Here is a 15,073-nt window from a genome sequence, read left to right as displayed (position 1 = left end):
AACGGACATTGGCTTGAAAACCACACTAGGAAATTTTAAAGGTGAGAGGGTCTTCCTCTTTCGTACCTAGTCTTCATAGAGGACTTTAAAGTCTCAGGCGGCTTAACGTGGACCTTTAGCTCAAATTTTAAAGTCTTTAGCTTTCAACTATTGAGGTTTTCCTCCATTTCCCAATCAAATGGCAGGAATTTGATTTCTTCCTCCTACTTATCAAAATACAAATAAATAAGTAATATACGTATATAAAAGAGAAAGAACATAGGGTTACCTGCTTTATATAACACTTCAAATAAAAGCTATGTGGGGAAAAAAGACTTGTGGTACACTTGGTGATTAGAATTTGTTTGGGGAGTAAAAACAATTAGTTGAATGATCCATATAATTAATTCAAAGAACTTTGTGCAATACTACTGCTGCAAATGCTTTTCACTAAAACATACTAGACAAAATTTATGCAATTAAAAAAGTTAATCTATACATTTTCCTTCCCTGTCTTTAACTTCTAACATGATTTTCACAGTTTCTTTCAGACTTCATAAAATTATTTTCTTTCAGCACAAAACTATCATTTGCATTTTAAGTTGAGGATTTTTAAAATTATTTTCTTTTCCTAAATTCAGAATTTAGAAGATTCTGTGTAATTAAACATAGGAGCTGTATCGTAGCAATAACTGCAACCTATCTTTGCAAAATCTGACATAAGTAATTATTATGGTAAAATGGATTCTAAATTCATTGGTATGCTAATATTTTCTTAAGATAATACTGAATTTTAAAGAAATAATGAAAAAGTTATGTTGGATTTCAGAGTTAATAAAAGCTTCAAATATGTTGCTGTGTTATAAGCTGCTATATTACATCAGAGGATTCTGTATCACATCAGGGAATATTGGTTTTGCAATAGGACACTAAATGTCAATGTAATATAAAACTTGCACAACTGATATTTTTTTAAAGTTATTAATATAATAGACTAATCGAGTGAATGATTTTTATATTTTGTCAGTAGCTTAAGAGTAGTGAAGAGGCTCATTTTGGCTGCTTAAACTGAAACTGAGTCATAGAACAGCATCATCCTGGTCAGTCCTAGTTCTATATGATTGTCTTACGCAAAGGGAGGGAAAGGAAGAGTCGTATCTTGTTTCTCTGTATTTTTATGCCAGCTGCCATAGGAATGAAAGATGTAATAGATCTCTAATTTTCATAGTCTAAGCAATCCTTAGATGGTGGGGATCTTGAAGGATTTTTTCCTCTTCTGTATGTGGAATACCTTACTACAGGAGGGATGACTTCATGATGACCCTGAATTCAAGGATTAAAATTGTTGCTTATTTTAGCATATTATTACTAATTGTTAAACATCAACCACGTAAAATGTAAAAATATTAAATGAAATCAAAACAGGGCAAGCAGCAGTAGAATTTCAAGTCAGCCCCAGAAGTGGAAGTAGATGACTGATCCATCTATGTAAGGACAAGGGAGCTTTATTTGAGGGTCAAGGGAAGGATTCTGTTTAGGATGGCTCACCCATCTTTTTCATTTTCTTGGTTTCCCAAGCAAGAGGTAAAATTTAAAAGTCAGAAGTGGCAAGTTTTTTTACTCAAGATTATGTTTTCAGTAAAATGATTGTGAAGGTATTGATAAGTGGAAACAGAAAATATTTAATACAGTCCCATAACATGAAATTTCCTTCAGAGAAACTGTGTGAGTATACCTGTGAATGTAAATTTCCATCAATAATAGCCATAGTTAAGATTGTGTGTGCTTTCAAAAAAACCCCCAGAAACCACAACAACTACCCAACACCCCCAAAAAACCCCTCCGCAAATCCACACTTCATTATATCTTTGCTTGCACTGTAAATATTTGTACTGAAATATTCCATGAAAGATATTGACTATAGACATAAAACCTTTTGAAGAACACTGTGTTAAAATGGTTCCACTGTTTCTGAAAAAATAAGATTAGAGAAAAATCTGTTTTCAATCTCTATATAATTTAACCTGACAAAACAGACTTTTCTCTAACCTCGTATGCATCATATCATAGTGTTAAGCATACCTATTGGCATTCTGAATGTCTTATTAAGCCAGTAGTTCTGTACAAAATGGAAAGTGAATCAAATCAACCAACTGTCTGATGGTATGGAAAATATCTTTGAACAATGATGATAAGATTCCTCTTGCTGAACTTTTCAACAGCAAAATGATAGACATTGAAGTTCAAACACTTAAGCTGGTCTTCATCTCTAGTACAAGGAGTGGCACTTCTAGAGGGCAGATCAGCATAATACAGGTCGGAAAACTGAGTTATAGACTGTGTTTCTATTTTTGCCAATAATGTAGCATTTCACTGTGGGGAGTTGGGCAGCCTCCAATTATGGTAGGATATGCAGCAAAAATACATTAATTTCATTTTGGGTTTGGTTGGCTTTTTTGGGGGGTGTATGTTCTTTTTTAATGGTTTCAGGAAAGTGACTGGTTTAGGACACCATCCAAATTCTGGTGGACTTCAGAGACCTTGGATCAGACCTAAGATATCTGCCCTACATATCTGTTAATCTACTCTGTTTTCATTCCAACAGTCACTGTCAAAATACTGTCAAAATAAGGTTTTGTGCCGTTCAAAGGTTTCCCCCTTTGAAAATGAAAAGCATTCACTGCACTGCTAGACATCTTTTAAAGAAGAAATTAATTTGATGCTGTGGTACCTACAACCCTCTCCCAGCCAGCAGTAAATACAGACTATTGAACATATGCTTTCCTGGCTAGCAGTCAGACTTCTTTAGCAGAGATTCTTTTATGCATACACTCCCTTTTGAGCTAATGGAATACTGACAACATGTTTTCTAAAGAAAACCTGTGTATGAGAAAATTGCTTAGACATGCATAAACTTTTTTCAAGAAACTGTCAAGTATTTTACTGACGCTTGATGGTATGTTATTAACATGCTTACAAAACTAATTTAAAGGCAGTAGAGCAGGGCTGTTTATACTATTTGTGGTAATATTACCATTACTAATTACATTATATTGTAATACTCACTGATACAAATCAGCTGCTGGCAATGTCAGGATTACTGTGGGATGGTACAACAAGTCAAGATTTTAAACCTTTGAGTTCAGTTTGGCATAATCTTGTTGAAAAATGTTTTTTGTCTTGTTCTTTAACATGAGTGGAACATGTTTGCTATCTGAATTACTGCAAAGACAGCATTTATTTATTGATTTCTGTTTTTACTTTAAACTTGGCTTTTGTAGAATTAGAAAAATTTTAAAGAGATTGAAGACTATATTATTTATTTAAAAAGGTAGTCATATTTATGGAGAAGCACAATAGGGAAGGTGTCATTTCTTTTTTTACTTAATATGGAGATAATGGATGACAATGGGATCAATACAGAGCAGTTAAGATATTTTAGGGTATGAATCAGCCTTTTACTGATTAGGCAGGCAGCTGTGTTAATTGTATTACTAAGTATGTTATGGGTTAAACCTCAACACAACCCCTTCCTCTCCTAATATTAACATCAGTGTAAGAACTGCGATAAAATTTGTGACATTCAGACAGAAGAGAAAATATGATTAGACTTACTAGAAATAAGGTATATGAATAATTGAATAGGAATGTCTGTAACAATGTAGGTTCTTTATGTAAATCTTGACAAAATATTTTTTTTCAGTTTGTGAAAGAGAAAAGTTACTAACAGGGGGCTCATATCCTAGGCATTGTAATCAGGAAAACTTCTGAAGTTTCTTTCAAGCATTGCGTTGTTTCTTTGATATCCTGATGGTCTTCATTAGGATTACTTTATCACTATTCTTAATAGTGAGAAAAATAAACTGATCACAATACACTCCTTATGATTTTCTTCTGACTATTGTCAGAAGTTTACACTTATTTTCTTTGAATGGCAGCAATAATTAACTGTACCCCTCCTTCTCAACCAGAAGGCTGCTGCTCCCTTCATAATTTGTTCAATTCATAACAGAGAATTGCCATGCTATCTGTGCAAATCATTAGCAGAAAATCTCAGTGTATATGTTTATTCACAGCATGGATTTGAGCTTATAGAATTCACAGGGATGGAGCCAAAGAATTAAATTGGGAAAAAAATAGTACATTGACTCATAGTGCCAATTTCAAAGCTGAATCACATCTGCCCTTGGGATTTTAGTAAAATGTAGCTTTGCATGACTAAAAGTCTTCCCACCAGACTAGAGTCCTCTTCTAAGGTGTAAAGGATTGTCCTTTGCAACATAATATGGTGCCTCTGAGAGAAAGAGAAAATGAGAGAGAGGCTTTATTGCTTTTAAAGAGATTCTATTTAACTTTTTTTTTTTTTTAGCATACTGTCACTTAGCATTTAGAAATATCTGGATAGTACAAAAGTGTGCTCTTTTTTCTTTTGCCCGTTGCATATAGTTTACTAACTTCATGCTGCAGCTACTGAAACAATCTGTCCCCTGTTGCTGTGTTTGCATATAATTGACTCTTCTGTAGTTTTGCCTGAAGAGAGTTTCACAGTTGTGAGAGGTGATATATAGACCTTTATCATCCACTTTCATCACAGTGTATCCATGGAATAGGTGCAGTGCAATGTACAGCAGTGCAAAGAGCCAGTCACTGTTGGTCAGGTAGTGGTTTGAATCTTTGACCTTTTTGACCTTAGAGCTACCAATAAGTAGTCTACTTGTGTTTTTTCATAGATAAATCACATCTACTTCGAGCTAAATTGAAACCAACAATTTATTTCACATAGGAGTAATCCACACAAGCCTAAATAGTGGTTATCTGCTTCTCAAGAACCACACATTATTCTTTGTCTTATATGACCATGTCTTTCCTTTGCCCTTGGGATGAAGATAGAAGACTTCACAGATCATAATTTTAGGCAACACTGAAGAAGCAAAAAACCACAATAATTTGATATTTGCAGGATGATAATATAATCTTTTATGGCTGAAACCAGTTATAAACTGTCATCATTAACAGTCAGTCTAGATCCATTTCAGCCATAAAGATTTGCACTGTGCTAGAAATACCAAGAGGTTTTTAGTTATTAATTGGATTATGTTGTCCTTATGCATGGATTGCACCTAGATGTCTGTGTTCAAAATAAGCAAAGTCTTCTGTTGAAATTATATACTCAGTACCTTACAAGTGATAAAGTTTTATACCTGTCAAATGGTCTCACATCAGGCCATCAGTGTTAATTAGACATTACATAGACAATAAATACACGAAATTCACTGTAGAATATGAATGGTGAACTTGCTGTTATGTTTACACTGTCTTTGCAGTGTTAGTTCCTCTTTACATCTCATTTTAACAGTTACTAGTCAAGTACCAGAGACTTATTTAACAACGGAGTCTGGGACAAAGGCAGTGAATATAGGTCCTTGAGGCAATGGTGACTAAGAGACATGACTCTAACAGTAAAATTTTGATAGCGTGGAGTATTATGTTGCAAGTACAGAGCTTGCATGGGGGAATGCACATGCTTTGAGAACTGAAATTGAATTATTTGCTTTCTTCTTTTTGCTTTCTTCTGATGGGGTAGAATTTCTCTGTGATCTCCAAGACATTTCTCTTACTAGATTTTCTGTGTTCTGTATTCACTGCTAACACCAGTACAGGTAGATTTTAGAGTAGGTTTGAAAAAAAAAGCAGTGAAAAATGTACTTGGTTTCTTTATCTAACAAAATATTCATTTGTCTTTCTAAAAACATACTTAATTGCTCACACAGGAAAATAATTACATGTCTTGTGAACCTTTCATTTCTAACACTGACATTATATTCTTACTTTCATTCTTTTTAATAAATTAAAATTTGCCTTTTAAGGTTTTACTTCATTCTTTAGAAAGTGATTGTGCCTATGTGGGTTTTTTATTGGTTTTGTTTTTGAGAACAAGCAAAATTGCTTATCTCTGTAACTGATGTAGTTGCTGCTTTACTTTCTCGTGGTTTTTCCTCTTCCATAATGAGCAACCATCACCAGTAGCTATTATTTATTTAAAATTTTTTTGTGTGTCTTCAAGTCCTGTAAATTTCAGCATTTAAAAATAAAGGCAAGCTGTAGGCAAAAGAATGCCGAAGTTAATTTAAACCGTGCCAGCTGGCAAAGAAGAGGACCCAGTGAGTTGGCAAGGACTTATCTGGTGCTGCTTCTTCAATTGAATGTTTATCGTGGAGGAATTTTTTGTGTGTGTGTATTAATGTGTCAAACTGCAAATCAGTCCATCATCCTTATTCCTCCTTCTTTCTGTCATCTGCTGGATCTTTTATTTCTTCACTGCAATTAAAGGATCAGTAGTTCATTATGCCTGAATTCTTCATAAATGAAGGCAATGTTACAGAAGCTTCACAGATACCACAGCATCTTCACTGAAAGGTATAATCCTATGTAAGAATCCATGCAGAACTGTATCATTTCCAGACTGTATGCCGGTGCAGTACAGCCTCTCACAGGCTCTCTAAATGAGCAATTAAATGCTGTGCTCTTCTGTCAGTTCTCTCGTATATACACGCTACTGTGCTGCTGAAGTGTAAAAATGAACAAAAGAAATTATCCTTGCTGAGACCTATTAATGATCAGCCATAAACTAGTCTCATAGTTTTTCTTAAGACACTGTTGTTGGTACTACCTGATTTCACAGGTTACAGTGTATTTTATTTTTATTTCTGTGCAAGAGCCTCCTATACTATTTCAGTGGGAGAAAATTGAGAATTATGGTGGGGTAATGGTGCTACTGTATCACAGCCAAAAAGACAGCAAATTCTTTTGAATACAGAAATTTCTTGCTAGGTTTTGTTGCGGTGTTGGGTTTTTTTTAAACTGTATAAGAATTGTCATTTTCGTTAAATGAGTGACCAACAGTCTGCAAATCAAAGTGATTTACTGAGTTATACAAAAAAGGATTTAATTTTATTCCTTCTAGGCACTGAAATGTCAGACATATGTTGCAGGTTATGTGAGGCTAGGTGGGAGAAATGGGCGTTGAATCTCAGTCCCTTAACTCCTTATTTGCTGGGAGTGAGGGATGAGGCTGTTCGGAGTCCCTTATGTTTTGGTCCATTAGTTACAGAGAGGTTTGCCTGATTAGAAAGTTTGTGTACACACATTTCAGTTTTGTAATTCAGACAGCTTAATTTCCACAGGCACTGTGCAACAACATCTGTACAAACTGTTTGAAGAGGCCAAAATTAAGTATTTGTTGTCCAGGCAACCAAGTTTCTTCAGAATTGGTGTTTTACTTGTAAAATTGTGCTAAACTTTTGAGGATAGCGAAGTACACCAGGCTTTCTTCCTCAGGCAAGGTTATGATTTCTGGTGTCTGTATTTTTTAATATATGATCCTAGCGGAAGAGAGAGGAAAAAACTAAGAAGTTTGATTAATGGAAGAAGCTTAGAAAGAGCTAAGTTTGAGGACTGATCTCAGAGCTCTGAGGCTGGAAAAAACGTCCCATTAATTTTAGTGGGAGTTTTGACTGCACAAGGACTTTCAAGATCAAGTGCTTTCTTGTTCATTAAAGGGTAGAAGGTAATTAGAAATAAAGCACAGAAAAGATTTTATATAGTATTGCTTTTGTCAGCTGAAAAAAATCCATATTATTGTAGGAGTTTTAGGCTAATCTTCTCTCTCTCTTTCTTGCATAAAATGATGACACAGTAGGTTGTTTTCATTACTTTTAGAGGTCTGTGGTTATATCCGTTCATTTTATTGGGAAAAAGCAATTGGTAATTTTTTTCTGTGTTATCTTCCTTGCTGTTGGATTGCAATCTCATCTATGATGCTGACTTTGGCATTCCCCTCCTCCATCCAAACTGTTTAGCTCAAGATATTCCCACAACCGTTTTGTTTGTAAATGATGTTGGATGATAAATGAAATAAGAAAAACAGTGTGCATTTTGGTTGAAGGATTTTGCCAATGTCAGCTCATGAAATAGAGGAACAGTTGGAAGGAAAAGATAAAACTGTACTAAGTTTTACAGAAACAAATCTTGCACGTTTTATGATACCTTAAATTATGTTGACTTCTGAACACCTTTTAGGGATGAAGCTATATATACTTAAGACCTCTTGAATCCAACCCTGAATTTTAAGTGTATGGCAGTCATGAGCCATTTCAGGAATCATTAATTTAGGTCATCAACTGATGGGAGTACTTTCTACACTGACCTCAAGGACAAGGGACTCATCTCTTGTTAGAACTTCAAACTGTTCTTTGTAATACTTAAAACTATATTTCATGTTACTCGTTCCTTACAGCTACTTTTTTTTCTTCCTTCCCCCACCCCCTCCCATATCAAAATCTTTTTTCCCTCAGCCTCTAGCTGTAATTTATTTGGGTGAAGAGTATGGTCCAAGTTTAATTCCAGTTGGAATTGTCACTGGTTGTAAGACTGAGAGCAGGAGCCACTTTCTTTACAGCTTTCTACCATGTGCTGGTAGGCACAGGGAAACTGTAGAAGGATGGGGAGCCAGAAAAGCTGTTGCAAAGCTGTTTCTTCTCTGGTTGTCTTTGCTGGCCCTGCAATACATAATGATCTTAACCATTCCCAAAAGCAAGGGAAAGTGAGAAAGACATATTTCACTTCTGTTGTAGCAGTAGTCTGCTTTTTGAGAAAACAGCTCTGCAGAAAAAAGGTATTGTATTTAATGATGCCATGCATTTGTCTTTTCAATCTGCAATTGCTATATGAATGAGATTTTATTCCTGCTTATTCCTATTTTATTTTGATGGTCTCCCTAAGCTTTCAACTAGCAAAGGGGATGGGGGAAACATTCATTATTTGTTGCTATTGAAATTACTCTTGTGCTTCCTTTTCAATTACTTTCAGGAAACAATACTTATTATTTCTGCAAAGGTGACATTCTAACAAGTAAGGAGGTGTTTGGTAATATGGAGTCTGCCTTCAAAAACTCATCAGTTTATCAAAGTGGATAAAACTGTGCAATATACATTCTAAAGAGAGAGCTTGATCCACAGGGACAACTACTTTGCTTTTTTACCAGTTTAATTTGCCTTTGGGTGAATTGCTCTTCATTTGTACTCATGTAAATGAGGAAAACAATCATATGTAAAATATCAGAGGAGATACAGGCAGATTTTAAAATGAGGCATTCTCAGTGGCTTTTACCTTTCTGTTAAGCTATACTTATTAATCTCCATGGATTGTGTAAGTACCTTTTCATTCAGAGTGTAAGACCAAATAACATTTCTGCTGTGTAAAGTATTTTGGTTATGATTTTTTTCAAATGAAATTTTAGATGACAAAGAAGGGACTTCTTGAAGTAAGTTGGAAATGTGAATTCAGATATCAGAGGAGAATATTTTTGGTAGATAAAATACTTAAGATGACTTTCTGCTTTCAAGAGGATTTCTGGAAAAAGCATTCAGAACTGTGATAGAATTCTCCAGTAACACTGAACTTGTGTGAGATATCGGAGGTACTTGTTGGGAGTACTTTGGAAGACACATGTGTTTTCCATTGTGAGTAAAGTACTATGCGATGTAAAGTTTTCTGAGGATTTTGCTCACTATACGATGGTAAAGGAGCAGATGAACCATTCTGTTCATAATACTAATGTCCTTTCTGAATATGGTGCACAGAGTGCTTGTTTGCAATTTGGGCATATTACTTCACAGAGAATGGATTTGAAATTGTCCAGCTTCCTAGAAACATTACTCTTAATGTAATGTTCTCTCTTTGAGAAGCTTTCTTTTCTCAAATAAAATAGAACAGTACAAAGGCCTTGTGCTGGGTTGATACCTGAGTTTCTGACTGTCCTTCCAAATGCATGTGTTGCTCTGGCTTAGGTTGTTCAGAATTATTGCAGTACTATTCTGCTTTTGGGTTGGATAACCAATTCAGTTCCTCTAGGAATAGGCAGTTTTGAAGGTTTTGCAAACTCGGTAACCTACTGAACTTCCCCTTCACAGTTCTTTTGCAGCCACATACACACAGAGTCCTTATGACTCAAGTCCTCAGAGACATGATATTTTGGGGTATCTGAGTATTATACTCAGGAGGGAACCTGAAGTGCATAGAGCTATTTATATTCAGCAGTTAGTAACAGAGCATGAACATCCATTAATGCTCCCACATTAAACACAGCTTTAATTGCAGTTTTAAAGATCTGCTGGTTTTGCTTTTTAGAGTCTCAGGGTTGATTAATAATATCTTAATAAAAAGCTTAATAGTGCATTAAATTAAAAAAAAAAGTTTCTTCTTACTATGAGACAGCTATTTCAGTTGGTAGTTCACTAAATAGAACAATAAAAACCCATCTGAAAATCTGTTGCCTGGCTGCAGCAAGATATTATACAATCAGCCTTCAGAAACCAAATTAACGTTTGACATAGCATTTTTCAATGTTACCACGCATATGTTTGGTAACACTAGGCTATGGCCTCTGAAGTTTGTGAACCCTCATAAAAAGTTATTTATCTATCTTCAGTAGAAATTTGCTCACATTTTGTTTCTATATTAGCAATATTGGGCCATTGGGGAGGTGGGTTATCTGAAGATCTGTAGTAAGAATGACACATCTTTTTTATTTAAATATTATTGCTTTTTAGGCACTGAATTTTGGAGATATGCCGAAGTACTTGTGGGAGATTTGGGTACCTGGCAAACCATGGGTGGTAAGATACCAGATCCACTGAAATAAATAAAATAAACATTTAATTTTATGATAGGTATTTTGGGCCCTGCTGTCACTGAATTCAATGGGCAAAACTCCTGCAAGGGTCGTAAGAAGTGCATTACTGCAAATTTATGCAAGTGTGTTTCCATTCTTTTCAATATTGTCACGCTGGTGTGAAGTTGAAGTAATGCATGTAGTGAACTAGAAGCGTGCAGTAGCATCTGACAGGAGATAGAGAGAATTGCTCAGCTGAAGGTTATAATAAGACCTTTTCTCTTATCTTTACTCAGACAAGCACACAGTTAGCTATTGCCCATCAGAGCAATTCATGGTTCACAGCTGGGCCTACTGAATGATACCTTTCTCCTGGCATCCTCTTGTTAGTCTTGTTTAGCACTTGCTCTGGACTCCAACCCAGTAAACCAAGGAAAATAACAATCTCCTTTTGAGCACCATGTGGACTTCTCAGAAAATGAGTCTGGCAGATGCTGTCTGCCCTCAACATTCAGAAGCAGTAATCAGAGAAGAACCAGGGTTCAACACTTTGATTTCTAAAGCTCTGCAGTAAGGAGGAGCCATGTTCTATTTAGATGCACAGTTTCTTCTCTGTGAAGAACTCCAGCCTAGTCCATCAGTTTCCATTTTTTCTGTGTGAAATAAAGGACTGCAGTATCTGTCCGCTATCTGTGCTTTTTAAAGAGAGTCTCTCTAAAATTAATACCAGAAAACTCCACGTAGAAGTTCAGAACTTCCGACTGTTTTAAAGGTTAAAAGTAATAAATGCAATTTAAATTTAATTGCATCTTATGATACATTTAATTATATTTGTTGAAAGATTCAAACTACAAGATTACAGTAAAAACTTTCTTCCCCAAAACTAAGCACTCTGTGGCACTTGCTTTAAGCTACATCAGAAGAAAATTTCCTGGAAACTGGAGTTTCCAGTACCAGACATTAAATTTCAAAGTATATTTTCTAACTATCTACTGAGGACTTTTTAGCCTTAATAGTAGGCTATTTTAGCCTCAATATAGGCATTCCAGAGATAAGGGAATTGCTTTCATTTCTTAGTGTAAAATATTTGGAATAAACATTGTTGAATCTCTATTAGTGTACTATAAACTTGCTATAGATACCTAAATCTAGATATCTATCTCATCTATCTCCTCTCTAATGATAAAGAATGATGTGGTTAAATATTGATTCAGTTACACAAGAGTTATGAAGGAAATTTTGAATGAAAAAAAGCCATCATATACGGTTAGGACAAAGTAATTTAAAGTGAACACAATAATAAGTGGGATTCCCAGTTGGACTAGATGATCATTGTAGGTCCCTTCCAACTGAAATATAATATAATATAATAATTAATAATGTAATAATTAATAATACAATATTAATATATAATTGTTATGTTATGTTATGTTATGTTATGTTATGTTATGTTATGTTATATTCAGCTCCAGATACTAGAAATTTAGGTGCCTATAGCTATATATAAATTCCTATTAAGGCGATGGAAAATGGTTAGAGCACACTGAGGTAGATTCAGGCAGTGGAGTACCATATAAGACTAAACATGCACTTAAGCTCTTAGCTCAGTTTTAGGATTTTTTTTCTGTATGAGTACTAGAGTGTAATGTTTTAGCAGAAGCTGTCACTTCTAATATTTTATTTCATTGGATATTAATTACAAAATAAGAAGTCCCAATGTACTCTTTTATTTAAAGCTTTAAGAACAATATATATGTAATGCTTCATGGTTGAGTCCACTCTTTTGAGGGAAGGTATGTTATTCTACACATTACATTGTAAAAGCTGGTTTTTCCAGAGCTACAGGTGTTAGGGAAATATTTTTCATGGAAGTTGGATGTTAATTACTAGAAAGTAAGTTCTAAAGTAACTAAACAGGAAGAAAGTTCTACTTTTTTAAGCTAATTTCTGAAAGATTTTATGGAACTCTCTCAGCCTTTCCCTAAGAATTGTTGCTCTTTCTCAGACAAATCTTTTCAGCTAGGTTCAATATTTCAAGAGGGTTAAACAAATGGGTAAACTATTTCTCATGTCTGTTATAGGTTTTAGAAAATGTGAAAATTTATTCTCTTTTCTCTACCAGCTGATACTGGGCATGGAAAACTTTGGTCTTTTATTTCTAGCTGATGACAGCAGCCTGGCCAGCTTAGCTAAAGCTTCTTTTTCATCCATGTGAATGTTAGGCTTTGAAAAAATCCTCCAACCCTTTACTTATGGAAAGCATTTTAAGTATTTAAATTTATTTTTATCATTTTAATATTGATAGATCTTCCCAGTTTGAGCAATAAGTAATGTTGATGGTCTGTAGAGTGAATGAGGACTGCTCATTTTGTGATGCATTATTGAATATAAATAAAGATGTATTGTATTATTCTTTTTAAAAAACAGTTGAATTACCTGTGAGTACTTTGCTCATCTAAATAGCAATTACACAGTCTCTTTTTAAAGGATTCTTGGCAAAGCAAATCTCCATTAACATTGTATGTAACAGAATCTAAAAAACTCCCTTAAAACAAGTTTCAGACCTAATGGATTTTCTGTTTCTTGAAGTAAAATTTTAGTCATTGCCTTTAAAGTTGGTGGTATCTGGACCTAAAGATTAGATGCAGAAGTTCTTAGGAAAGTGTATGGTGTACCTGATTAAGCAACAGTTCAGGCAGCACAATTTTGTGGGGGAACTGGGCTGGGGTGGGATGGATGCAGGAATGGAAAAACAACACTTGGTGATCAATAATAATCTAAAATGTATTTTGCGTGAGGGAGGGGTGGTAGCGCATGGGTAACAATTTGTCTTTTAAGAAACCTATTCTACAACACACACACATGCACGCATGTACACACACACACAGAGACACCAGTCAAAGTTGCATTTCCTTCAGCCCAGTTCAGACCGGCATGCAGGGGTACAGGATGCTTGCTCCAACTGTGCAACGTGTCTGGGTCCTGGTTGTCAGCTGGACTCCTGTGTGCACAGTTCAGGCTCAGCCCTCTATGCAATGCTGGATGCCCATGGATGTGTCCACCCATGAGGAGTTATTCTCTTAACTGTTTATTGCTTTATAAATCATGTTGTTGGCGTAAGCCACTATAAGCCAAGATAGTAAGTCATGTGGCCTCACTAGTCACGTAGCCTCAGGCCAATCTCCTTGATATCATCCATATGTAAGGCCAACTAGCCATTGTCACTAAGGTTTCTATCACTCTCATCTCCCAACCCAAATGTGTTACAGATGTAAGAAGTCAGCAACAATTATATGATGGAGTTCAGCTAGTGTAGCTTTGTTTTCCATCTCATACCAAGTTAATTTTGTTATTTGCAGATGGGCAGGTGTAGTCATGGTCCCATTTATCTGAGAAATGCTTTTGGGTAGACTCTATCTTGTGAAGTGTGATCAAAATGATCCCTTCTAGGAATATAACGGTACTTTGGCATTGATAACATTAACATCTGTTCCTTTGGTCTGGAAACACCCCCTCTCACCCAACACATGAAGACACAAATTTGGGAGTTTGCATGTACAAGAGGGGGAAAAACCACATGGAATAATCAAAACCAGTAGGCAGATTTGTGAAGGATATATTACAAACTTGAAGCTTATGACTGACCTTGTCCTAAAGTAACAGAATCTTTCTTCAAGAGAGGAAAGAGACTCAGAGTTCTAGGAAATGGGCTAAGGTTAAAGGAAAGAATCTGAGACTATTCAAATATCTCATTTGAGTATGTTCCATATAAATGACTTGGTTTCCAAACAGTAGATCATGCAAGAATATTTTTTTTCCTGTAAAAAGAAAAAAAAAGAAGACATAGCTTTTTCTCTGCTGTTCAACCTGGATGATAATAATTGCTTGAGTCAGGATTCTGAGAAAAGGAATGCTCTGTACATTTTATTCTTTGGAGTCTGCATATACAGATATTGTTATTAACCCTGGCAGAAGTTTTCACAATTTGTATTTTGTTCTGTTCCTAACTCTCTGTGCCTATTAGCTGGTGAAAGAAGTCTGTTAACTTGGATGTAATTCAGGGAAGTTGGACAAACACCGATCTTCTTTGTAATTAGATTTTATTATGCCTTTTTTTTTTTTTTTTAAAGTAAGCTGCTTTTTGGTTTAGAACCATCATTAAAATTACTTGTGAAACAGCTCTTTCAAATGAATCAAAATAGATGCTCTTCAATGAGGTACTACTCTCTGTCTCAAATGTGGTTGCAGTGAAACTGAGCAACTTCAGGTTTATATAAAAATAAGTGTTTACATATATATCTTGACTTCATTTTTTCCCTAATTAGTAGCATGCAATGTACCATTCTGATCTTTGATTCACCTCCTTGGTGCCTGCACCCTTAGCTGTTTTCCCCAGCTGTTTTCCTCTCCTGCTGTAACTGA

At 35.3% G+C, this 15,073-nt stretch overlaps 1 protein-coding gene across 4 annotated transcripts in view; it reads left to right on the top strand.

Moving 5' to 3' along the window:
* The window catches only part of PCDH9 (protocadherin 9), a 679,091-nt gene that overhangs the window by 282,118 nt on the left and 381,900 nt on the right, over positions 1-15,073 (top strand). The window contains exon 2 of one of the 4 annotated variants that reach the window (XM_059821051.1): positions 10,590-10,655. The exons of the other annotated variants lie outside the window; for them this stretch is intronic. Within the exon in view, the coding sequence (XP_059677034.1) occupies positions 10,590-10,655 (66 nt within the window). The remainder of the gene's footprint in view (positions 1-10,589; positions 10,656-15,073) is intronic. 4 annotated transcript variants of the gene reach the window in all.

This window comes from Gavia stellata, chromosome 1 (genome assembly GCF_030936135.1).
Source record: "Gavia stellata isolate bGavSte3 chromosome 1, bGavSte3.hap2, whole genome shotgun sequence".
NCBI lineage: Eukaryota > Metazoa > Chordata > Aves > Gaviiformes > Gaviidae > Gavia > Gavia stellata.
The sequence above is the reverse complement of the archived record's forward strand: the minus strand, read 5'-3'. Positions and strand labels throughout refer to the sequence as shown.